Raw genomic sequence first — 26,834 nt, forward strand, 5'->3', positions numbered from 1 at the left:
ACCCTTGTTATGAATTTGTTCAGTAAATGTTGCTCAGTGCCAACTTTGCCGTGGAGTAGATCACGGCAGTGCTAGCATTGGCTAATAGTTGTAGTTGGATTATATGTTGTCTCTGGTGTACAAAGGGTAACTTTATTCAGGTGTGCTTCTTGATGTGTTAAGTGGTCGCTTTCACTAAGCTTACTAAAAGTTGTGGCTGAGTGGAGGCCGGAAGTGTTGCAGACGAGGCATTTGTTTTGGTCCAGATGCTGGTGGTCTAGTGCGACATCTAGTGGCATTGCTGATCGCTTACAGAACCTCCATACCAACCTAACTTTTTGCAATGTGGAATTATATTGGGGAGGGGGGTCGTTCTCTGAAGACATTACAATCAAGTAGTAACTTGGGCATTTGGACAACTTCAGAATTAGCCTAAACTTTGTGTCCAGCATCATGTATTTAAGTATTTAAGTTACTACATGGAATGACTGTACATTTTATGTACATTTTTTGCCAAATGCATTTGTAAGAATTCTGAATATGATACTATGATATATTATTATATATATACTATACTATTATATATTAAGTTATATTTTTTTTTTTTTTTTAATAAATTTGTCCATTACTGTAGAGTACTGTACACCATTGCTTGCTAGGACAGAGAGGTGCCATTAAAGACTTTCAGATTATATTTTATTTCATTATATTAGATGAGCATGGTGTCAACTGATTGATAATCTACAAAAACACTTGAGACAAAATGCCCCTGAGATAAAATGGATTTATTAGCAAGAGGTAACTGGGAAACATATCTTTGTTTATTAGTTATTCTCATCATCAAATCTTTTATTCTGTTTTCTATTTTTTTATTCTTACAAAACTGGGAATATTTCTTAAGGTGTGGAAACATGAGGGTTGAAAGATAATTTTCATACCACTGGGTATTGCTAACAGCAAAATGTTTATTTGTTTATATACCTTATAAGAGTATGTGCATGTATAAGTGTATACAGTATAAGTATATAGTATTATTCTGTCTGTGAAGGTGTTGCATGCCTGCCACATGAGCTTCAAAAGTGTACTGTACATACATAGTAAAAATACATACAAATATTCACAGAATAAGCACTACGTTACTATATTCCTGCTAACAGAAATGGTTATAGACAGGATTACAGTATAAATGTAAAACACTCTGAAGTTGCCTCCTACCACTAAGTCATGGTTTCAAGACCACACTGTTATAGCGTTTTGTGTTTAAGCTTGAGATACAATTCTTTTTTTTGAAAGGATTACACTGTTCCACATTGAGAAATATGCAGGGTTGCATGTACAAAATGTACAGCACATCTCAGTGAGGTGAATTAACAACAAAGTACAAAATACTTTCCCATGTTCATATAAAGAGCAAGTCACTCTCTCTTATACTACTACAAAAATAGTGTTTGAATGCTGCAGGCAGAGGTCATTCACATATGTTTTATCATAGTTTTTAACAGCAATGCATATAACAGAGTGATATACAGTCACGTTCCACAATCACTGGAACAGCAAAAAGGACAGATTGTCTTTTAATTACAGAAGAGCAACAACCTTTTACTCTACAGAAGTATCGCCGAACCTGAAGATACAACACTTACCACCGCATGTGAACTTTTGTCATGAGATTGAGTTGGACAAAAAACCAAGCAACATAAGATTTGGACAAAGGGGAGAACTCACTGTACTGTACTGTACTGTACTGTACTGTGTAACAGTAAATTCAGATAACCTTCACCTCAAGTCACAGCAAAGAGATGTATCCCTTCTTTAGCACTGTATGTTGTTACACAGCTTATATTTGATTATACGAAATGAACTGAGGTGTCTAAGGTGAGTCTGAGCACCTCATGTGACAACAGACAATGAAAAGAGTGTGTTACTTTACAACAAAAAACAAATAAAACATTAAAATTGTGTCAATTGTAGGTTAATGAAGACATGTATCATAGAGCAGAGGTTCCCAACCTCAAGGCTGTGGACCATTAAGGGGACTCAGAACATTTGCTACTGGCAACTGTATGACTCTGCGAAAAAAAGGTGAATAATTGTAAAGCTTTATAGGCTATTATGTTTGAAGAGTCTGAGCTATGTTTTTCATAACTCCCTGTCACATTCCCAACAACAATATATTGGTTTTTAGACACGCTAGCAGCATGACTCTAGAGATGGCAATGTTGGCCTATGGGTCCACCACTTTGGTCCAGACCAAAATATCTCAACTCATCAAAGGACTGCCATGAAATTTGGAACATAGTGTGGAGCCCAGAGGATAAAGCCTAATGACCTTGGTGATCCTTTGACTTTTGTGCTAGTGCTGTTTCACATAGGTAATTTTGAGGGGAGATGTCTCTTCAACTATTGGACAGATTGCCTGGAAATTTGGTTCATATGTTCATGTCACCCTGGATGACCTGTAGTAATTTTGGTGATTCTCTGACCTTTCACTTGGTCAGCACTTCAATTTTCTCAATAATTTGGTTAAATACCTGCAAAACAAATTACATTCCCAGCAGCCTCAGCTTGACTGTGTTTATTGCTAATTAGCATGAAGCATGATAACATGCAAAACTATGATGCTGAACATAGTAACCATTATACTTAGTAAACATCAGCATATTAACATCATCAGTGTGACCTTGTTAGTGCACTGACATTAGCATTTAGCTGAAACCACTGCTGTGCAGTGGAGTACAGCCTCAGAGAGCTGTTAGCGTGGTTGTAGACTTAGTGTTGTTAAGTAAAGAAGGTATGGCAGAGTATGTGTGGCAACCAGTCTGGCATCAGCACCTTCAGCATTCATTCAGTAGTTTTATTTTAATTTAGTAACTAACCACAACAAGATATAGAGCTTTGTTATCCATTTAGTTTCATCCTTGGTTGATCCCCCTGGGCTGCTATGACACTATCAATATAAAAATGATTTGCAGTTCAAAAATGGTTGGGAACCCCTGTCCTTAGAGTTGTGAACAGAAATGAAGAAACAAATCCCTCTTGTTTTAGTTTGGGAAGCACAGAGACAGTTATGTGTCAGATACCTTGCTGTCATCTCCACTGATCATTGTTTCCCAGCATTAAATACAATTATATTCTCTGTGCTCTTTTACCTGATTTGATGCAGTTACATTTTTACATTGCTACATTGGTTGCAGAGAAATTCAGTCATTAGTAAATTTCAAGCAAAGAGAACAATGGCCGGCAGCACAAGTGCTCAGAAAGTGCAAAGTCGACACAGTATGAGATGATGCAAAATAATGTCATTGGTCACAAAGAAGACACAGTTACGTGCAACCAAAGTGACCTCTGTTATTATGCTTGAAATAGCCCAAAGAAATGTTAATAAATTCTTAAAGCAGGTGGCGTCATGGCAATGGTAAACAAAAAAATATACACTGAAATGTTTTGTGTCATCAAACAACCTTAAACATCTACTGTACAGAAGAGCAAATATCTTAAACATGTACAACTATACAAAAAATGATGTGTATGTTAACTGATGTGTAATATTAACAGAGATAATAACGTTGAGGACCACCTCCCCATCAGTTGGGCACTTTAGGCTCAATTCTGAGTGAGGCTTCGTACATGCTTTCTTCATCCAGAACACAGCTCCTATCCAGTAGATACTCGGCTACCTGAAACATGAAAAAATAAGTTTCTTTTATTGACATTTACATTTACATTTACTCATTTGGCAGATGTTTTTATCCAAAGCAACTTACAAGCGAGGGGCAACACTAAAGCTTCAGTGCAGTAGGAGACCTAGTACTTAGCACTTCATCTATTGCAAGTGCAAGGAGATCAGATAAATAAGTGCACCGGAAGTGCATAGCAAGTGATAATTAAGCATGTTAGGGTGTTGGAGGTGTTAGGATAGGAGGTGCTCTCAGAAGAGATGAGCTTTTGATAAAAGCATCTGCCAAATGAGTAAATGTAAATGAATAATCACTCTTTGGTTCGACTGGCCACAATACATCAACATACACAACCTGTGAAGAGGGGTTGCAAGTAGACATAGCTTTATTTTCACTAGTCCCCTCCACTGAAGACCAAGGCAGACTAAGTGATGGTTGATATAAAACCTTTCCTCTGTTCTGTCTAAGACGCTGCATTTATTTTAGACATAGCTTATTTAAGGAGTTATAAGCCAAGAAGGAACCACTGGTCTGCAGTCTTGGTATTAATTTACCTTTGGTTGCAGGTCAATCTTGTATGCTGTTTGCTGAAACTGCCTGATTTCTCTTATGATATGAGAAATCTGAAAAGCAGGAGAAGCAGGATATTAAAATTTTGACTGTAAAACAACACATTTACAACAAAATCCCACATGTGGCAGGACACAGAAGATCTCACCATCCTCATTTTCGAGAAGTTGACCAAGTTGTCTTCAGTGTAGTTCGGTGTTCCCTCCTCAATGAAAGCTAGGTCAGTGAGGTACATCCCCAGATAGGGCACACAGGGAGGATCACAGCTGGTGGGAAAAAAACAAACACATCATCCACTTGTACTGCTTTCTTGATCCAATCCAAAACAATGTCCTTGAACTGAACTCACTTCTTCAAAGCCTCTCTCAGGTTTTTGAATCTTCCCTCTGATGAGACCAGCTTCTGCAGCTTGTCAATCAGTGCTTTTGTCTAGAGAAAACGGATATCAAGAACACAATTAATGATAACACTAAGCGCATTAGGAAGAAAAGAAAATGCATAGGGAGATACAGACCTGCTTGGAAACCTTGAGCCAGGTCTTCTTGAGGCGAAAGACAGAGCTGCGGTTGAGTGAGGAGGTGATCTCGAGCACGGCATTGTAGTTATGGAGACAGCGGCAGATGTCGGCCACAGCCACCCATTTCTCTATGACTGCTACTCTTGTGACCACATCGTCACAGTGCAGGATCTCTGTGGCAATAAGGTTGCTTATCTTGCAGAGGAAAGAGAGAAATGAGTTTTAGACTCAATATTATGTTTGAAAATCAATAAGAGTTGGAGTAGAGGAGTTGTTCAAGGGGCTTGTTTATTGGAACATACATCATTGAAGTGCTTTGTTGTTCTCATGATGTATGGTGTCTTCTCATTTTTGTCATTCTTCATCCAGCCTTGCCCAAAGAATTCCCTGTAAAGTGAACAATTCAACAGTTTAAAAAAAAATTATTTGTATCTGTGTTCTTCTTGGCCACCAACAGCTGAGATGGGATGGCACTCACTCATATGGGATGACCTTAAACACCAAGTGGTCCAGCAGAGTGAGCTGCTCTGCAATCTCCAGCGCAGAGTGACTCTCAAAGGGCTCGGCCTTCCCTGCTCCCACCTAAGAGACACAAAATGAACCGAAAATGATTGAAGACGCACAAGGTGAGTGAAAAACAGAATGCAAATACTCAAAATTCAATTAACTTGACGTTGGTATCCATCTTTGGGAGTCTATCTCCCAAAGCAAGAAGGATGAGAGGAGAGGAAATATCTAAAAAATATGTGTCCAGGTTTCTTTTGGCAGAGAAATATACATAAAAGACTTTCAGGAATTTACTTCAATAGTGTAAATCTATTTCAACGTTAAGGTGGATTGGAGCTGAAACTATTTGCTGATTAATTGACAGAAAATTATTCTGTGACGATTTTGACAGTTGATTAAATGTTCAAGTAACTTTTTAAGCAAAACTGCCACAGATTCACTTGAAATATTTTCTGGTTTTCTTCATCCTCTATGACCATAAACTGAATATCTTTGGATTTGGACTGAAAAAGAAATCAAGATATTTGTAGAAGTCACCTTTGGCTCAGGGAAAGCACTCATGTTATGGACCAAACAATTTATCGCGAAAATAATTATCACATTAATTGATAATTAAAATAATCTTTACTTGTTAAGTGGATGGAGTGCTCTTCTCCCCACAGAAAAGTGTATATATTTGCATATTTTTGTTACAATCTTGCTTCCTGCAGCTTTAAAACTACTTCACACTAAACTTTCACACTTACCAGTTGTGTCACGTCTTCAAGGGTGATTTGACTGTCACCATGATCTTCCTGAGTTAGAGTCCTAACGACAGAACAAGATAAAAGTCAAGCTCTGAAGTATGTACAGTATAATAAATTGTCTCAAATACTGGGTTTACATAATAAATTTGAGTCCTCTGATAAAACGGGAGCGTGTCTATGTTCCCACAGCCCTATGTTAAGAAATATGGGACCATAGGGTTTCCTTTTGAGAAAAATCTTAGGCCTTGTCCACATTAACCCGGGTAAATATAAAAATGCACATTCACAATGAAAACGATCTCCATCCACACTAATCGTTTTCAGAACGCTTTGCATCCACGTTCCACGGCGTCTTCACATTTATCCACCTCAGCGATCGTTTTTGTAAAGCATCGTTTTCAGTTTCGGAATTCACCATTCTAATGTGGACGGAAGGGCTAACTGGATAAATATTACCCGGGTTAGTGTGGACATGGGCTTATGGGAACATATAAGACTGTGGGAAAATAGGGCCTAATTTTCAAAACATTCTTAGAAATGTGGGAACATAGGGCTGACCCCGATAAAACGGCACACAACAGTACCTGATGATGTTGGCTGCTGCTTTCCTCTCCTGGGTTAACAGCTCAGGGTCATGCATCACTTCCTCCAGGAAGGCAATAACCTTTGTCTTCAGCTCATTATTACTCTCAAAGTCCTGGAGAGGCACATGCAACACACACACAAGCCTTTTTTCAGTTAACCGTTTTTCTTTTTTTTTAATCTACGTTATTCGTCTGTTAACGACAAAATGTTTCCCTGTGTTGCACATAACCAGGTGGATAGTTTGCATAATTTGCATACAGTGTTTTGCATATCGGAGGCTACGAATGACAAATCAGATATAATAATACAGTATAATACTATGATTGAAGTACCTGTTGGTTGAAGACTTTGGATTGACCAAAGTCAAAGTGCAGGAGGTCACTACACAAAAACTAATGGATTCCCTAATCAAAAAATAACTGAAAAGCACTGAAAATCACAAATAAATTACATCTATCCATCTAATGTTGCCTTTAATGATAATTTGATTACATTAATTTGAAGGCAAGATTTTGAACAGATGGACTTGTAGATGGAAATCAAGCTTTTCAGAAGTTCCTTGGAACATTATTGCTGGAAATACATTATTTCTCCTTTATACATGTAAAAAAAATTCATGTTTTGATACTGTCAAACATTGTCTCTGAAGCAAACTTACTGAATGGATATGAGAACACTGCAATGGTGAACTGGGCGATACAGTAAATGTGCTGTGATTTTTGAATTTTTGTTGGGATGTTTTACCGGAGAATGTTTGGACACCCAGTGTCTCAGGACGTTCAGAACTCTGTTGGTCGCTGCTCGTCTGATCACAAACTCTTTGTCTCCGTTTCTCTGATCTGTTGGGAAACCTGGAGAAAATATATAATTATTTTTTTACACTGAGCTCTCATCACTATGATACATAAAGCTTTGGCAAGCAAACACCTGTAAAGGTTGGAGAGTATGAATCTAAAACCAGTGCTCAGTGGACCTGATCTGGTGCAGTTTGCAATTCTTTGCAGCCCGCTGATGTTAATCAATAACTACAGTTGGACTTTCAGCCTGAATGGATAGTGGATAGGTGTGTATACCAGTGCTGGCGAGGGACATCCGCCGATATTTTTCCTTGGTAGGGGTGCCCTCATTGGCTCCGGCTGTGGCAATTGCAAAGGCGGAGGCAGCAGACAGGGCACTGCGGTTGTTATCCAGCTCTCGACATGAGGACATCACCATGCCATTGTTGTAGGAAAACAGGGAGAACTCTAGAAGGAAACACGGATAAAGAGGAAATAATTGGTGCCATGTATATTAAATAGGCAGTCAGTTTGAGAAGAGGCATTACAAGTTGCAATGACAAATTTACACATTTTACAGGATTCAGAAGTTACAAAAAAGCTCTTAGTAAAATACTATTTATATTACTGAATATAACTGAATATATATGTGCCGCAGGATGACCTGCTTCGTCTCCTTACTCAAGCGTCCACTAGGGGGCACTACAGGCCAGCACAACTGTGTCCCTCCAGACTTTACAAGAGGCTTTGATAATCAAGATGGTTGCAGCTAAATATAGCCACCAAATATCAGCATAACAGAGGAATCAACAGATTCTCTGCAGTCTGCTATGTTTAAATCTTGGGAATGTAGACAGATCATAAGCAGCTAAGAATCCTACACCATGTGAGACACACACATTGCTTCACAATTTTGGTTAATTCACATATTCACAGAGCAGACTTTGTTTTTAAAATCTATTGTGTGGTTCTGTCATAAGATTTAGAAGGCACAGATAATCTTGGCTCCAGTGAGACAGCCTCATTACTGGGGGCGGCAGGGAAAACACGGTCTTGATGTAGTTGCTATGACACAAGTTTCCCGAACACCTACTGAAGCCAAGCATTGGCTTTCCCCACATGTTCATGATCATGAACAAATTTATATTTTATGACTTATGCGTCACAGTTTCATGTTTGTTTTTCTTTTTCTTTTTTTCTTTTTTTGTAACTTATCACTGAGCGAGAGCTTTAATTTTCATACAAAACAAGCCAAAACTTATAACCATATTATTATTTCAAATTTAATAATATTGTCAGCTACAAGCTTTGTTTTATTATGTGGTCTGTTTCTGTGATCAAACACAATAGTGTAGAGGGCTCAGTGATGAATGTGGCACTGGCGGAGGCAGGGGATACAGGTGGCATGTCAGTGTGCGGTTTACAAGCTTGGATATCACACTATCGAGTCGTTATTACGTCAGTGCACATGTCTAGGACACAATGTACCTGAGGAGTTTTTGCATTTAACGTTTTTTGGGGTGGTTGGTGACTTGGTGGGAGAGGCCTCTGGGTCCCCATCATCACTCTGGTTTGGATCATTGTCACTTTCCTCTCGTACGGAGAGATCTGTATCATAACAAAAGCACACAGATTTCTCAGAATATAATTACAGGACATCAGTATTGGGATAATTTGCTTGGAATGGCTGCTGCCAACCCACCTTGTTTGTTCACGGAGGATTCTTCCACCTTGTCCTTCTTGTCCTCTCCCTCGTCCGGGATTTTACTCGCGATAGGGCTGGACACATAGAGTTTATTGATGTCCAAGGTGGTCTTGCTGAACGGGGACATGGATGAGTACATGCTTGCATAGCCGTTTGAGGAGCAGCTGAGGGCAGCCAGGTCAAGAGCTTTGCCCCCAGTGATGATGGGGATGTTGAGGGAGAGCTTGCGCCGGCGGTTTGGGGATGAGTTCTTGGCGATAGCGAGAGGAGGAGGGGAGGAGAACTTTCTGCTGGCCCTGGGGGAGCTGGGAGGCTCTCCATACAGAAGTTTACTGTTCTGGCTGCTGGCAAAGAATAACTCCAGGGACCTGCATCAAGGGAGGATATATGCATTTGAATTTAAGACATAGGAATATGCCTCTTTAATATTTGGTAAGTACACCCTATGTTTTAAGAGCTTAGCTAAATACACAACACCTCCTAAATGATTTATGCAAACCAAGTCATCCGAGCAACCAGAAGTCCCTTTGCAGTTGCGTCTCATCATTTCAGAGCAAGATACAGGCTGCAGTGTTGCAGAAAACCTCTCCCACTCCCTGCAACCCTCCTGGCGACCTCACGGGTTCCCATAAATAGCACAGCGAGTGATAGTGCGCATGGCCACTGCTGACACAAGCAGCCAAGTGTAGGTGTCTCACCGTGACATGACAAGCGCCACGGGAGAGCATGCTGCAGGGTGTGGGCATAGGGAGCTCCCCCTGATCTGAACCCCACAGTGGGGCCCTCGCTCTAGGCCTGCGAAGCGGCGAGTTAGCCCCACCGCAACACTCCGTCAACATTTCACACTATGGATCTTTTGCAGACAAGGAGAGAGGGAGAGTGGGGAGGGTGGGGTCCTGCAGCACCGAGGCTGGTTGCCATAGAGCGACAGAGCCCAGTTGAGACACTCTCCCAGGCAGGCAGGAGGAACTGGACCCAATTACTGCCTTCGACCAGTGAACACACACATAAATACACACTCACACACACACACACACACACACACACACACACACACACACACACACACACACACACACACACACACACACACACACAGTGATACAGAGGCATCATAGAGCCTGTCTTCCTACACTGCTCCATCTGCTTCTCTGTGCTCACATAAACCAACAAAACAAACCCCCCAAATTCACACACACGAAGCCCTGAAGATTACGGGACTTAACTGTTCCAGTGTCACATACAGTATCGAAACACTAATTCTACAAATATCCCTGAACACCAGCTGGACTCATGTTTCACCCTCCTCACATCCATCGGCTTAATTGGCATGGTCATAAATACAAAAAAATGATAGTTTGGAAGTTTTGAAGGGGTACTCCAGTGACTTTGTGTGGTGTTTCCATAAAGTAAAATCATTGACCATTTGAAATTGTATTTATATGGATATTGTTGTTGTTGTTTTACTCCTGTGCAGCCATCTGCCTTAGGAACTTGTAAGAGCTGTTATAGACAATGCATTCCCTTTATATTTGAACTGAGCTTCTTCAGGTGAAACTACTCACAATTTCATACATTTTTATGCATAAAATGGGAAACAAACTATTCATATGGTTGCAGTTAAACCCAAAAGTTCAAACTGCAAGCTTCTTGGCTCCTGCACACGCCTTGCATTGATTAGAGGACGACAGCGCTTCACATGATGATAGATCAATCTCATCTTTATGCAGCATTGCAAGGTCTGGAAGGATGCCAAACAGATCGAATGAGATTTGTTTGTCTACTGTAAACGCTGTCAACAACCTAGCAACAATCAAGCCTGTCCAAATGTAAAATGACTCACCGAGCAGGGATGGCGCTGATGGGCTTCTTGTAGATGGTGATGAGTTTGTCTAGCACCACGTCAGCGGTGGTGAACACACGATAGGAGTGCAGAAAGGTGTTGAGGAAGTCAATGGAGAGGAAACGGAGGTCCGTCAGTCTCTCCAGCAGGCGCTCGACGCTGGCGTAACGGATCTGTAGCACCTTGCAGGAGTTCATCATCTTACTGAAGCGGATGTCAACATCATCACAGTACAGACTTGAATCTGACCTGCTCAGGGAAAAAAAAAACAAGTAGAACTCATGAATGCCAGGAAAAGGGAAAATATGCACAAAGTAGCATGTAAAGAAAAATTAGCTTACTTGATCATTTGTGGCACTGTGACTTTTGAGTTGTCTTCAAAGGCGTTCATCATCAGCCCATTGCACCGGATGTTGTCTATGCACTGTAGGACAGATGCAGTTGGAGGAAACAGAGAGGACAGAGGAAATGTTAGGGAATTGGATAACATGCAGGCTTTCTGCCGACATCCTCGGCTCCTTGTCTGACTGCTGGAGACTGTGATGTGTGTTGACGTGCCTGGCTGATGTCACTGGTCCATGCAGACTTCTCTTGCCTCGAGGAGGCCACCAGGATGACTGTGAATGACTGGCTGTCCTTTGGCTCCACGACAATCTTGAAGTCCAGGTGCTCCATGTCTTGGCCACTCTTGTCTGATTTGGCTTTGAGGTGAACACAAAGACGTAACATAAGCTGTCATTTTCTCTATAAATTTAAGACATTCATATCAAGTGTTTGAACTGTATCTACATTAATAAAAACAGGGAAAAGATCAACGCTAAAAATGGTTATTTATTAATTAAATGATTTGGAGTCTGTACGACTCTGTAATGGCGCTGTTTGCCTTTGGAGCACTATTTTCCTGTTGTTCAAAAAATTAATCATAAAATATTAATAAAGTCTGGCACACTCTAGTAATCATACATTATAAGCAACATCACACATGGTACATATGATGCATATTTCTGCAAGCTTCTCTATGAATAAAACACTCACACTCATCATCTGTCCCCTCAGGGTCCTCCATAAGAGTGCAGTCTATGAGCGAGACGACTCCATTCTGCAAACAACATATAATATACATTCAGTGTCCTCACACCAGCATCATTTGACTCAACACACTACCATTTATGATACAAAGTTCTAGAATCATCAATTTACTGCCGTTATGAATTTTGGAATTAAACATGAAAATACAGATGTGATTGTGAATAAGGCTAAGCTGCGTCTCCACAGTGTTTACGTAAATGACTGTCCTTCGGAGCAGATCTGAGAATACTGACATCATTTCATACCTATTTTATCAAAAGTATTTGAAACTTTTCAGGGACAACAATCAATTGCAAGGTGTTATCTACCTCCTCACGAAAAATCTTGCCAAAACACACTTAACAAGTCCTTAATAAAACACATAGTGACTCCACATGTCCTTTACGACTTCTTTATTATAATGCCAATGCCATTAATACTGTGTTTTAGATTGCCTGTATGTAAAACAAGTAAAAGAAGCTATAAGACTTAATACATATGACAGTCGCGACACATGAGATTGTTACTTTACTTTCTGTATAAATTGATCTGTGCACTTTTTTGCAGTTTTTGACATGATCTGCCTTTGTGGTGTAGGAAACTGTTGGCCAGTAAACAATAAGCCTGATGTCACTTGTGATGAATTAAAGACATGCATGTATCATAACCTGTAAATCCCTTGTATGTTTGAGGGCAATTTGAATATAGTGCAAGAATGGTGGACCCCGCCACTGACAATGACAACTATTATATTAAAGAGGTAATGAATCCATGGTTATCGTGGAAAATTGAAACTATACATAGTATCACAAACAAAATTTCAAGGATTATGATTAAAACATCTCACAACACAGCTACAGTATATGTAAGGTCTTCGGTTGGGAGCTTTTGGTCTCATCTGAGACCCCCAAACATCAATCGCCCTCTATGTTGAATCATGTGGAGTAATAATACACCACCACGCCATTACACAAATCAAAGTAACATCAAGCAGCTGCTTTCAAACATGATCAATGAGCCTCTGTGTGTGTGTGTGTGTGTGTGTGTGCGTGTGTGTGTGTGCGTGCGTACGGGCTTGTATGAGTGTGTGTAGCTCCGGTGGTCATTGCCACTGATAAAAGCCACAACATTGCTAACCCTGTAGCTTTCATCTCCCGCCAGTTAATTCGTTCAATTTAGCTCAGAGATTTGTGGCTGTGCGGCGTTGTAAGATTGTAATGTTTGAAATAAGGAGCAGCTCCACTACGAGCTCAGCAGTGCAGGCCCACCTTGGTGAGATGAAGCTTTCCCCCCGAACCCCTGGTGCAGATGATTAAATGCTTGGAGAAGAGAAAGCACTGCCTCTCCCCCTCCTTCTTCAGAGACAGAGAGCCCAGTCGCCCACGGGTGATCTTGCCCTTCTCGCTCATTGGCACCTGGATAAGAGACCCTGTATGTGGGAATAAAAGAGTATGTGCAAATAGACGGATGAGGGAAAAAAGAGAGAGGGAGAGATATAGAGAGGTACATATATAAATGGAAAAGAGGCAAGAACAGGGGGTTAGGAAAAAAAGGAGCAAGAGGAGGGGATAGTGGAGAAACTAAATAAAAGAAAGAATCGATATCAAATTGCTCGTCTTCCTCTACGATTGAATACATATACAGTCACATGAGATACTAAGGATTAAATAATCTACCATTTCTGTTTTCTCTCTCCTCATCCATCAAGGCCTGTTGGGGACGTGTGACATTTACAGTCCCAGATTCATCATCAGTTTGTCTCAGAGCAGTCTAATTACACTTGGAAATTAAAGACTCTCCTCATGAGGAGTACATGTTGTTCCCCAGGGAGAGAGAGATATGGGTATTTATATATATGTGTATATATATATAAAATGCAGGGCTGAAGATGTGAGACTGGTCTGTCAGACAGATGAGGAGGAACCCCGTTACCTTGTCTAACGAACGTCTGGCTGGTGTCCAGGAGAATCTCGCAGCCCTCTACAATCATTCGTTCTATTGCCAGGTTCTTCCTGATGTTCTCGGTCTCACTCACTTCGTCGTGCATGATTCTAGTAAAAGGGACATTTCATCGTGCACAAGAAGTCTTACTATATCACTTCATGATTGTACACAAGGGCAGGATTCACAGAGGGGACTAGTGGGCACTTTTCAAAATGTTGGTCTACTCATCTTAGTGGACTCAGTGACTACTGTGCATTTAGCGAGAGGCTTTTTTCACAGGCTGAAAAAAAAGGACTTTCATGTGATGGCCCTAAGAGCTCAACGCATTGTAACTTAAGAAAACACATGCAAACAAGCAAATTCATTAAACATCTTTATTAATTTGACAACACGTGCTGCAAATACACACAACACAACCAAATACAGTAACGCGCTGCAAGTAGCACAGACGACAATGAAAGTGTTTCCAGGGGACACAAAAAAGTGAAGAACCCAGCTGGGACCCACTTGTTCAATGATCTGTGTGTGCGTTAAAAGCATTAAACAAGTGTGTTCCAGCCAGGTTCATCACTTTTTTGTGTCCCCTGGAAACACTTATATTGTCATCTTGCAGCGTGTTTCTGTATTTGGTTGTGTTGCGTGCATTTGCAGCGCATGTGTTGTCAAATTGATGAAGATGTTTTCTGAATTTGCTTGTGTTTTGTCTGTTTGTGTTTGATTTCCTAAGTTGCTGTGCGTTGAGCTCTCAGGGCCACTGTACTTTTTACAGTTAATATTCTCTTTTTTTTTGTAGTACTTGTTATAGAACCCTGAACCCACCCCATTATAGAACACACACCAAACCTTGGACTATGATTTCTTGTGTGCCGTTTACCCTACAATGTTGCTCACTTGAGACACCATGCATGTTTGGATATTAAAGGAAAGTACCTGGAAAGCTCTTCCAGCTTGGATTTTGCGTAGTCCAGACTGTTTCTCTCTACATGCTCATGGGGTGTGTGGGCCAAAAGTTCGTGGAGTGTAAGAATGTAGCGGGGAATCTACAGAAACAGAACAGAAAGCAACAGGGGAGTCACGCTCAAATATATCGGCTCGCATCCATCCATAAATGTAACAACCACAACACAAACATGCACACACAGGAATATACAAGTGCCAACGTTCACGTAGACTAATGAGAGGTAGATCAGTAGAGAGCACAATCTACACTCATCAGCAAAATTTATTATCAACACAGCACAGCCTGCAGTAGGCCCCAGCAGGGTGGACTGTTGGGAAACTGCGTGCTTTGCCAGAAAGGAGCCATTATTAAAGCCTGAGCTCAAAAGACAACCGCTTTTTATAGACATGAAAAACACTACAGGGATATTCTGAGCAAAAGCAGACAAATGCCTGCTGTTTCTGTTGTTGATCAGCGATGCTACAGTGTGGGACATCACCAACACCAATGAGTGTTTAGGAAAAGGCAAGTCCTGACTGAGCCATTCGCTAGAATACAGGTAAGAGGGCATTGATGAAAATATTGCTTTTGGTTACACTCAGAATTAGTCAGTTTGGTTACCAGGTTACGTCTATTATTTATTCTATTCATCACTCTCAAATGAAGCAAGCCAGTGGGTTGCTCCAGAGCTCATGGGCTCTAATGGAGATAGCTGGATCACCTTTTATCCTCAGCTTAGCCTTAGATAATACGACTGCTCACAAGGGGGTTAATAGCAAATAAAGTCAAACTCAATAATATATGATATGCTTTGAAGACGATCAATCAAACCTGTAAATCACTCTTAATGTACACTAACAGTGATAGAAGTTTGGTTAAGAAGTGGGTAATTTGACAGCTGTCAGGTGTTTGGACATACTCTGGGTGAAACATATTAGTCATAACATTTGAGGTGTGATTAAATCTATGCACATGAAGAACCAGTCAGTCTTTTTTTTTTTTTTTTTTTTTTTGGCAAATTCACCAACTGCTCAGTTACATCTCTGTAAGTTTTATCTTCCCACACGATGGTGTAAATGCTATTACAAAAAATTCTCCACACTGTCATGAATATACTGCAATTCTCTGCAATTCTTTATTCCAGTTTAACTTCATAGTTTTCTGAAAATGGTTGCATTTAAAGATACTGAGTCTAAACAATCCAGTGCAATATCCTTATGCAATTTTGTCTGTAACTGTAGATCATAAATGCCTCCTCAGGATGTTTAATTCCCAAATTCACAGACACAATGCTGACGACATGACCTCAGTGTCCTCAACAGTAGCTTCAGCCCTGATTACTGGATTTATAGGTAACAACTAATCATTCAAGGAAAGCACCAGTCCGTCAAAAACCTTAAAGACTAAATCGACAATTTTAAGATGCATAAGAAGAGAGCAGGATAAAATGGTTATGGGCTTTAGAGTGCCTTTAAAATATACCCAGCTGTGAATGTACAGAAAACAAAGTTGGCCAACTGTTTTACAGACAGCCACAATGGGGTATCATTGGCATTGCAATAGCTACCTAGTATTAAGTTGGTGAAATATATGGCCCAAGGGTAGCATTTGTATATGGAGAGAAGAACTTGGCCCAGAATGGCTGCGAGAGCACAAAATTAACGACAAAATCTGGCTCCAGGCTGCAGCTCTGCAGCAAACAAATGGGTCTGCCTTTATTTCTTGTGTATATCAGTGAGGCAAATGAGCTAACCTGGAACATGGGGTATGTGAGGAAGGTCTCCAGGGTCCTCTCCTCACAGTCGGGCTTGGCCTCGTACTGCTTAAGCAGCTTGTCAAAGTCTCGGTTCTGCTTGCAGTGAGCCAGGATCTGCAGGCTGTACTGGTGGTTCCTCACAAACTCCTGGTAGATGTTCAGCATGGGCAGCAGAATGTCAAACAGGTCCGCTGTAAAGAGATCAATAGCAAGACAACAATGACACAGACAATACTGAGGGTTAACACTGAAAAAAATTAATAATAATGAAACAAAGAAAGTAGAGGAGATTTTTCTTACCCAGCACTAATGTTGGCCAGCTCGCTATTCTGGCTTTCAGACCCTGGTAAAATATCTGATGTAGAAACATGATAGTTTCACTGGGAAAAAAAGAGAAAATATAAGTGAAACTGATTTTTTAAATCTTCTCAAAGTTAATAATCCTGCCAACATCCAGCGAAGTTTTGATAAATGAAAGCACAGACAGTGTGTACGAGAGCATGCGTGTGCAGGTTTTGACCATGAATATGCTTGGATGAGTGTGTGGGTGGATTTTGATTAGGTTAATGAGGGCACATGCAGATTACTGTCTGTATGCCCAGCAAAGAATTTCCTGATCGGGCAGGAAACCTTGATTCACCTTGATTCAGACTGAATATGTCTACATACAACTACACAAACATTGTGTAATTCCAGTTCATATAGTCATAAATACATTTTTTTTAATTAATCATCGTTTCATCAAGAAACGTATATTTTAAATTTAGGAAGTACAGATCACATTGCTTAGTCTCACATTGTTTACAACTTGATTTTTTTTACTTAAAGATACTAAAGTTGTATAACAAAGCAATGCATAAATGTATGTAGCATATTGTTTTCGTTTTTCAGATTTTGTGTTATGTGGTGGACAAGTGGAAACTTCAGCTGATGTGCAAGAGACTGGTCACATGCCAACCAAAAATCAACATAATACATTTTCTGCATGCCATAAACATTCAAAGCAAATTTCACAGGATTCACACATTAGTTTTACAGATATGCTGCCATGAATTCAAAAGTTGGACAAACGGAAATTTTGAAGTGCCAACTGTATAAGATGATACATCATGGGGTTACCAATATCATTAAGATTTATTGACGAGGCATCATGAACATGTATCAAGTTTCATGGCCATCCACCCAATGGTTGTCAAGGTAACCCTAGGCAGTGTTTATTGTTTGTGGTCTACACTACATGTGACATACTATACACCTTATATTTTCGACCAAACAGAATAGGGCTACACATCGACCAATAAGAATAAGGCAAGAAATCAACCGAGCAGACTAAGGCTACCAATAAACCAATGAGAACGCAGCTACAAACCAACCAATCAGGATAAGGATACAAATCAGCCAATCAAACGTGTCTAGAAAGCGACCAATCAGAACGTGGCTACAAATCAGAACGCAGCTACAAATTGACCAATCAGGATAAGGCTACAATTCGACCAATTACAATGCGAGGTGGTAATTCTAGTTTCTAGAATGTTAAATAAACAGCTGTTAATGCTAAGATTGGCTATGTAGCAATAGCAAAACTTACAAATAGCTCCTTTAAAGGTACCTTGCGCAGTTATCTTGTGAACAAGCAAATTTATGTTACATTCTGTCTTTTATCAAAGCCGATCAAGTGTATTATTGAGGCCTAACAAACATGCATTTTGCTCCTCATAAAACATTTGCAGAGCCCATTTTTATGTTTACAAGCTAGCTTGCTAGCTTCTTTTCTCCTGCAACATTATGTTTCTGTGTTGCGCATTACTGCTTCCCGACAGTCTTTTAGGGGAAAAGCGACACAAAGACTATGTGCCTACGTCCAGAAACGCTCCATAATGCTACTAGTGGTCACAAACTCCACAGGATACCTTTTAAGAAGATTATTTTTTTGTAGGGCAATCTTATAGGATGAGAGAATCCAACCTGTTGAGGAATATGCTGCTGACATCATCATGGGTGATGGGTGGTTTCTTGGAGCTGGCAGCCATGCGGAGCGGCCTCAGGAAGTTGTTCACCAGGATGTGAAGCTGCTGGACATACTCGGCCTCCGAGTCCAACATGCTGAACACCACCTGGTTCCTCTTCCTCATGCTCTCTGCATGTGGTGAGCGGATGTAATCCTGGATGATGGTCTTCCACTTCCTCCTGCAGATCCAGCCTCGCAGGAAGCTCTGGACCTGCAGTAGATCAGGTTTTTATGGCCTACGGTCACTTCCTCAAAATCTAAATATACTCTTAAAAATAAAACAAGGTTAGGTTTGCATGCTTTACTTTTTTGATTTTCTTGATTTCTGAATCGTCGTCGGTTGGGGCAGCTGCAGGGCTGGCATGGATCTTTTCGTTGTCCTTGAGCAGCCCAGCGATCTGCCAGGGAAGCAACCACAAGAAAGACCAATCATTCCCACTTACACATTTCTCTTCTTCTCACTTAGTGTACCAGCATGTAAACAAAGTGACTGAGTCAACAGGACAGGACCTGTCAGCGCTGTCAACACTGAGACATTAGCCTGACTAAACCCGCTCTGTTCACTTGGCTGGTATCTCTGCATCAATATTTATTTACATTGGTCATTTAAATGCAACATGTACCAGACTGTCCTGCATGTTGACAAGAGGTAAACAGGCTGCTGAGAAAAAAAAAAACGCAGACTGGAGCTGCCTTGAACTGTTTGAAGCTGTGTCTCCATTTACTTTGTAGACAGCAAGAGAGTTAATTGTCATTGCATTTCATAGAAGCAGTGCAATATAAAGCTGTGTTCATGCATATTCAGCACATAATTTGATTTCAAGCATCACATTTGCACATTAAAGTAAAATGACTATTTGATCTGAAGAATACAGCCGGGAACGCAGCCCTATTGGAGGCATTGTTTCAGAGAGGAGATGCAAAGTGGAGAGTGGTCGGCCTGACCACGGCTCTCTCTGTGACGGGGTACCGCTTCCATTTTTGTCCTCTCACACTAGTTTCCACATATGAGGCAAACAGAGCAATAATCAGCATAATGCACTGTTTTCCCGTTGGTTCAGCTGTTATTTGTTGTGCTGGCAGGTTGAGACAAGATCAAGACACATGAAAATTTTAGAAAGGACCATGCGTGCAATGCAAGAAGCAGAGGTAATATATTATCGTTGTGCCAGTTCAGGAAGTCTATTTACAGCAGGTCTTACTGATATTGTGTGCGGCTGCCACACATTTGTCTATAGATAGAAAATCCTGTAATCCTCCAGTATTGTGGTTTAGTCAGAGAGGACAAAATCCTGGATATTTTAACAGCACTCACTTTTGTGTTGAGGCCCCAATTACAGTAAAAGGAGGGGTATCAGAAGTAACAGTTCAGCCAAAATAGCCCAAAGATATACTTCTAAATGGGGTGTAATACAAAGCTACTATCTGTATCTGTTTATATCACATACATATCTGTATTTAGATTTATACCAAAAGTGGTAATTTGTTTTATATTGTCATTTCTACTCCCCTTACTGTATGTACATGTACAAGTTAAGTGCCAAAAAATATACAAAAAAATATTTAAATAAAGCAACATTATATCCATCCAAAAATGAATTAGTTCTAATTAAATTAGATTTTAGAGATCTAAATTAAAGCAGTGCAACTGTTAATTTTCTTGGTGGAAATGAATAGGCATAGTTTAAGAGCAGGAGGTTTTGAAAGTGCTGAAATACAACTCAGTTGCAGTGGGCCATGGCGCATGATTTTTCATTTTAAAAAAAACAAAAAACCAACATGACAGTTGCATATATAATGGTAGGAGGCCCAGATAAAAATAAATTTGGTCTGAAGTGTCTGTGATAAAAACAAAACAGAACAAGAAAGCTATTGACAAAAATCTGAAAAGCTTTTCTGGCCGATTAGCAGGCACTTTTGAGACGGTCCCTCACTTCATTTCTATCTGCTGTCAAGTCACACAAGGTGCAGACTTCAATATCAGATCGTGAGGCAAAAATAGCACCTGGGGAACATCAGTCAAGTCTTATCCTGAACTGCCCAACAAATCTGGTGAGGACTGGTGAACAGTTATTGAGGATGAACCTCAGTGACTGTCTGAATATCAGACTTAAAATGAACTCTCTGTGGTTTTAGCATGTCATTTGTTTACATTTGCACAAATGGTGCTGCATTTTTGGAAGCAGTCCCTGTTGGGACTATACAGACTACAATCACCTGTATTGTTTTGATACTAGAGAAAATGAATCTAAACAGATTCATGGATGTTGGCTTTGAGTGATATCAGAGATCCTGGCACCACTGTAAAGAGTGAATCCAGCTGATTGTAGCGAGGTGTATTTAGATTTGACTGAGGAAGTGGTGTGACGTTTGTGGGGGGTGAATATTAGTGAAATATTCAGATGCTGTTCGTATCGGTTCAGAGTGCATTATCTGTTCATATCTGAATAATGTATTCGTATTTGTTTACGTTCCTACTCCTGAGTGTAAAGGAATCACAGTAAATATTACCTCTGACTTAAGCCTTTCAATCTCTATTTCCCCATCTTCTATCTGTTGTCGAAGTTGCTTAGCAACTGTTTTCTCCGTCTCCACAATCTGAAGCAGATGAAGATACTTCTGCATGAGAGTCTCATGCTCGTTGGCCAAGTTTCTGTAACTGTAACACATGCAAACACAGACAGACACACAGACACACACAGTTTTGTATTGTAGCTTGAGTAATGAATTTCACATTAGTGCATGTAGCTTAATCTCACATCAAAGCAATCAGGTTTTTCTTGTGAACAAAGCATTTTTCTTCAAGTCTGTCATTCCTCATAGTTTTAACTGCACTTATGAAACCATGGCAACATCCCTACAGACTGAGCACATCAGTCAAAGATTACTTACCCTTTACCGACTAATTCAACTTCTAATTGCCATGTCTTCACATTTCACTGATGTGTGCCTTTTACCTGGCGTGTGATATTGCAGCCACCCATTCATCGCAGTCCTTTACATCTTCTGTGCGTAACTCGAGCGCCTTTTGGTTTTCATGGGTGAAGCTGACAGTGAAATAGTACTGAAACAAACAAGGGGGGAGAGGGTGAGGATTAACCTGAAGTGTTCAATGTTCTACACAGGAAGGAATATTCATTATTATATACCTTTTCAGATAAATCTATTATATAGTGGTTTGGCTTAAGCTTCTCCACTGCTTTTGTCTCTGTGTTTGTTCCACTGCCTCGCTGCTGCAGACATCAAGCGGGTGATTTAAAACCACACAGGGCCTGGGGAAGCCACATCTTCCTCGCCCACCAGTGCAATTGATGGAGCACGCTGAGGGAAGCCTCCCCCAGCTCAGTTCCTGGGATGTCTCTGGTTCCCAGGAGGAAATGCCATAAGACATGGAGGCTGGAGCCACGGCCAATTACATAACTGTGCGATACCTGTTTCCTAGCAACTCCAGTCAATGTGAACAGTTAGGTTGCTTTTGCGTTTTCTTGTGTCACTCGATTAAAGATGAGCGTGATTCCTTTCGCGCTGGACTCCCAGCAGCAACTAATTGTGAGGGGTATAGTAGTTTTTACATATGGATCTTGTGTTCTATTTGTGTATGAGTTAATACTTCAGGCTGTTTTAGTGGGTTTTTTTACTTGACAGGTGTACTTAATATGTCTTTAATGTGCATCCTTTGATTGAAGAGATGATCATTTGCAGGAAAATGTCTTCCTCTGAGATCATTAAATACAGCGATGAAACGTAACTAAACAGGAGATGCAATAATATTTCAACCAAAAAAAGAGCAGAATATCTCCAAAAAAGGATATATTAGCAATTAGTTGTTTTCTGGCACCTACTGGCTCCTAAACTAAAAAACAGTCTTGACTTCTAATCCAAGTATTGTTCCAATGAAGGTTTTTTATACAAAACATATAATGAATTTATAAAATCTTATGCATTCCAAGTGGTACATAAAAAAATAGATCAAATTATCTCCACCTTTACCAGACACAATAGTCATTCATTACATCTTTTTAAAAAATAATCTGTGATTATTGTATTAATTAAGTGTTTTAGTTTGGCTTTATAGATGAAGTGTAGGTAATAGACAGGGGCACATTTTGGATTTCCATTAGTCAGGAATTTCCTCCTTTGCAAGCAGCCATTCTGCAGAAATACTACTTTTACTTACCTGAATACTTCTGCTATCATGGCTAAATGACTAAATGACATGTGTAAAAAGAGCAGTTTTGCTTTTACATGAAATATAGTGATGTTTGGTGGTTTTCAAAGTGGCCACAAGTACATATGCAAATGGCTGGCTGCAAAAAATAGTCTCAACAATTTTCTCAAGAATGATACTTCACCTGTATTTATAATTGCAATTTTCCAAAAACTTTCATCAATTTTAATGTTAATGTCGTGTTGTCATTTTTATCAGGTGTATATAGTGTATATATATATATATATATATATATATATATTACTAATTAGATTTTTCAAAAAAATAAAATAAAATAAAATAAAATGATACCACAATTCCCATAAGTGAAATGTCATCTTCCCTTTGGACTGCGCCAGCCATGTTGAGTGAGACCAGACTCTAATCTTTGGCCTGTAGATGTTCAACAGGCGCCTATCAACCTGCAACTGATCATTATTTATGGCTGACTGCTCTTCCATCTTCACATTCATTAGGTATTCATCCTACCGTCAAAGAAAATCTATTTCTGGCAGGGAGGCATGCATGTTGTTGTAGTTTTCCCTCATGATCTCTCTAAGAGCGCGGTGAGTGTCTGATGTGAGGCCATGTTAAGCACACTGTCTGCTTCCTGCTGCATGTTTATGGCTGAGTCATGCACCTTTTAAAAATCATTACAGATGTTAACAGAGATATGAGAGAGATACAGCATTGATAAATCCCATGATATAGATACATGAGCATTATTTGCTCTTTAATCAGTTAAAATTGCATCTATGGGACCGCAACTCTTGTCAGTCTTGCTGTGCTGCGGATATGAGTAAGTGGTAAATAAATAATTATAATAATATTTTTTTTTCTACATGAGTTGAATGATTCCTGTGCCTTGTATAATTGCTACTGACTGGTAAACAGCTCAGTTTTACCGCAGCAGTACTGTAAAAGGACTTTCCTGATATAACGAGATCTATACAGTAATATATTCCCTGGAGAACTATGTGTTAGTAATCACTCAACTTGCATCCACTTTCATTTTAATGAGGAGCTTGAGTTTGGATGCTAGGTTTCTTCATCCCAACACCATTGACCTCAACGCATCGAATGTTGTATATTAGTCAGATCTTTTGATTTACAGTACAGTTTGTATCAAATCAGCCATCACTTGCTCCTGCAGCTTCTTGTGTTATTGGTTGAAGTGCTGCTGTTTCCCAGTGTGAGCGAGCTGTGTTTTCTATAAATGGACTCTGACCCCTCCAAGGTACTGCAAGGAACAAATTTAGCCCAGATAGCGCTCGCATTAATAGGAGAGATGCGACACACTACTTCTCTCCTCTCTGTTACCCCGCCTCTTCCAACTGCATCATTCTTTAGGATGCAAATAAGGGTTGCTATAGAAACCCAGAGCTCAAACGCATTATCATTTTCACACTAACTGCATTTGAGGATAAATATAATGTAGGGATTATAGTGGATTGCTAAAATGTTGCCACAAAACCATAAATCCAGGTGGGCATAGGAGATAGAGGTGTATACTATACTCTTACAGTATTTGTGCTCTTCTGGATGTTTGTTTGTTTGTTTGTTTACATTGAGAGGAAACTCTTCAGCAGCACATCATATCAGTCACATCATTATTTGTGCTCAGTGCTTTTGCTCTCTTCGCAAACAGAATTCACAGAATAAAGTGAATCAGTATCTTTTATCTAGTTTATCATGAATTTAGTCCAAGATGGCAGGGATCTATTGATCTGACTTTTCTCAGCATGTTCACATTCACATTACTGCATTTAAAACAGCAGAATGCAGAGGGAAACAACACTGCTGACAAAAATATAAAAACAATCCAAGTTCTTCCAGGGAGGGTTTCTTTTTTCCTTTTTTCTTTTTTTGTGCCTTTAAAGCAACTGTGAGAGCACAACATTAGCCAGTGTGTTGCATTCTGCTTCGTCAGCACAAGGGCAGCTGTTCACAGGAAGAGCCTGGACTCACTTTGGATTGCAGCCCTACCTACAGAGTCAGGCACAGAGCCTGGAGAGAGGAGAGGGGACGGTGACAGTGAGGCATTATGTTCCTCGACTGTTTATTCACAATAACAATATTGGGAGGCCTGTTAACCTTTTCACTCAGAACTTTTGTGTTTTGATGATTTAAGACGCAGTCAGTGGACATCTTTTAGAATCAAGTGAATCCTTCATTTGCAGGTCTCCACGTACAAACCCTGCTACAAGTAGTCTTTATAAAACTGTAACAGGGTCTGATAGCGGCTTGATTAAAGATACCACTCTTAACAAGTCAATTACCATGTATAATGCAAATTAATATATATATATACAGATTGAATCATTTCATTTAGGTCAGCTAGATCAGAACTGACTGATCACTGGCACCCTGCTGTTTCTCGAGCCCCAACTGTAATTTTATCTTTTAACCACAAGATGGAAACCCTGAGGCCACAACTTTTTTTTTGCATGTTTTATTCGAGGGAGCATTAGGTATATCACTCTCCGCCCTAAAACGTCAAAAAGATGATGACTGATGATGACTGAAAGTCAAAAGCAAAATATGTGACCAACCGGGATGCAAATGCATCACCTTGATAAGAGCAGAAATCCATTTACATGTCATGCACCACTGAAAACTCTCCCACCAATAGGATAAAAAGGATCAAGCTCGGGTTTGCTGCAACATAAAGCAAAAACACTGCATAGCCCATTGCCAGGGCTGCTGTAATATCATTAGGTGTTAATATTGTTACCTCATCATTAATGCCATGCATGCATTACATAACGTGCGATACAGCAATCTGGAAGCTCGTGCGATTCTACTGCGCTGGATTTGAGGTCATAATGCGATGGGATATAAGAAGAACATGTTCATAAGAAAAGCGTTTTGTACGGGGCTAATATAGAGTTCAAAGCCATTTGGCCCGCAGGAATTTTTTTTTCTAGATTCAGTGTTGCACCTTGTCAATATTTTAACGTGCTGTCTGAAAAACAATAAAGCAATGAGAAAGAGAGAGAGGCTGTATGTGTGTGTGTGTGTGTGTGTGTGTGTGTGTGTGTGTGTGTGTGTGTGCGTGCGTGTGCGTGCACGCGCGCTCTCTCCATACCTGCTTTTCCAAACACTCCTTGGCTGACAGTGAAGGTTTCGGAGAAGGCGCCCTGTCGCATATGCATCCCTCCAACAGGTATAATCCCGAGGGTCGAGAGCTGGACTCGTTCTCAAAATAAAAGAGCATATTCTGTAACAAAGCGAACCACTTTGTGTGCCATTTCGTGTTGTCTGAGCTCTTTTTGCTCAAGCACCCTCGTCTTGTACCATCCTTTTTTGCCAAAAGCCCCAGGTAGGTGACATGACCATCATTAAGTCGTATTCCCTTCTGCATTTTGATGAGGAGACTTCAGCTGCACACGGTGGATCGGCCGTTACATCCTTCTGAAGTCGCTCCAGAGAAAAATCAAATCAAGAAAGACAAGATGTTGACTTTCTGAATGCGGACCTCTAGCAGCAGGCTCGTCCGCTCTGTCCGACGCATTCACCGTGTTGGCATTTAAGTAAAAAGAGAGGAACAAAACGAGCAGCACAAGTCCAGCATCCTAAAATCTTTTGTCATACTCCGAGCGCTTTGAAGGTCCACATTTTCCCATCGTGTTAAAAAAGAAAAAACACCAAAAAAGACAAAAGATGAAAAGTGAGGGTCGAAAAAACAGTCTGAACAAGGCAAGCTGAGAAGGAAGGAAAGGGGTTCGGGGGTTTGTCCTTTTCTCACATTAAATCTCCAGAAACCAGTAGGCTTGGTGCTGAGCTAGGCAGTGCTGGGTGAAGTCACATGACGCATGCTTGGGAAAGCAGATTTCAGGACCTTGGACAGGGACGTTTCAACAAGATGCCGCATAAATTGAGTTTCAAGTATAGAAGCAAATACTGGGGAACACAAGACGAAAATGCAGCCAAGAGAAAAATCCTCACATTAATGGAAATCAGCCATTTAACAGGCTGCTGAGTCAATGTCTTTTCACTTTACATT

General features: G+C 40.3%; 1 protein-coding gene across 1 annotated transcript; it reads right to left on the minus strand.

The window, feature by feature from the left end:
* Positions 1–735: 735 nt before the first annotated feature.
* Positions 736–26,601, minus strand: LOC111228529 (ras-specific guanine nucleotide-releasing factor 1). The gene is made up of 27 exons (XM_022754472.1): positions 25,917–26,601; positions 21,579–21,685; positions 21,133–21,280; positions 18,927–19,019; positions 18,579–18,832; positions 16,914–16,993; positions 16,611–16,804; positions 14,848–14,957; positions 13,906–14,024; positions 13,242–13,402; positions 11,941–12,004; positions 11,464–11,606; positions 11,247–11,329; positions 10,906–11,154; positions 9,060–9,430; positions 8,846–8,965; positions 7,655–7,825; positions 7,326–7,432; positions 6,581–6,693; positions 5,997–6,057; positions 5,222–5,325; positions 5,046–5,130; positions 4,741–4,938; positions 4,576–4,655; positions 4,375–4,492; positions 4,211–4,279; positions 736–3,656 (listed from the first exon to the last, which is right to left on the minus strand). The coding sequence occupies exons 1-27, from the start codon at positions 26,190–26,192 to the stop codon at positions 3,564–3,566; spliced, it is 3,771 nt and encodes a 1,256-aa protein (XP_022610193.1). The 5' UTR covers positions 26,193–26,601; the 3' UTR covers positions 736–3,563.
* Positions 26,602–26,834: the final 233 nt, after the last annotated feature.

The sequence above is a fragment of the Seriola dumerili genome, unplaced genomic scaffold (assembly GCF_002260705.1).
Source record: "Seriola dumerili isolate Sdu_G_001 unplaced genomic scaffold, Sdu_1.0 BDQW01000219.1, whole genome shotgun sequence".
Lineage (NCBI taxonomy): Eukaryota > Metazoa > Chordata > Actinopteri > Carangiformes > Carangidae > Seriola > Seriola dumerili.

What these genes read in the sequence shown, in the direction of transcription:
- LOC111228529 (XM_022754472.1), bottom strand. Translation starts at nt 26,192, where the DNA reads ATGCAGAAGGGAATACGACTTAATGATGGTCATGTCACCTACCTGGGG. An exon ending in TAAATGCAAAAACTCCTCAG is followed by an intron (nt 7,826 to 8,845) that starts GTACATTGTGTC and finishes GTTTCCTTCTAG; the next exon opens with AGTTCTCCCTGTTTTCCTAC. An exon ending in CTGAGAGAGGCTTTGAAGAA is followed by an intron (nt 4,493 to 4,575) that starts GTGAGTTCAGTT and finishes TTTTCCCACCAG; the next exon opens with CTGTGATCCTCCCTGTGTGC.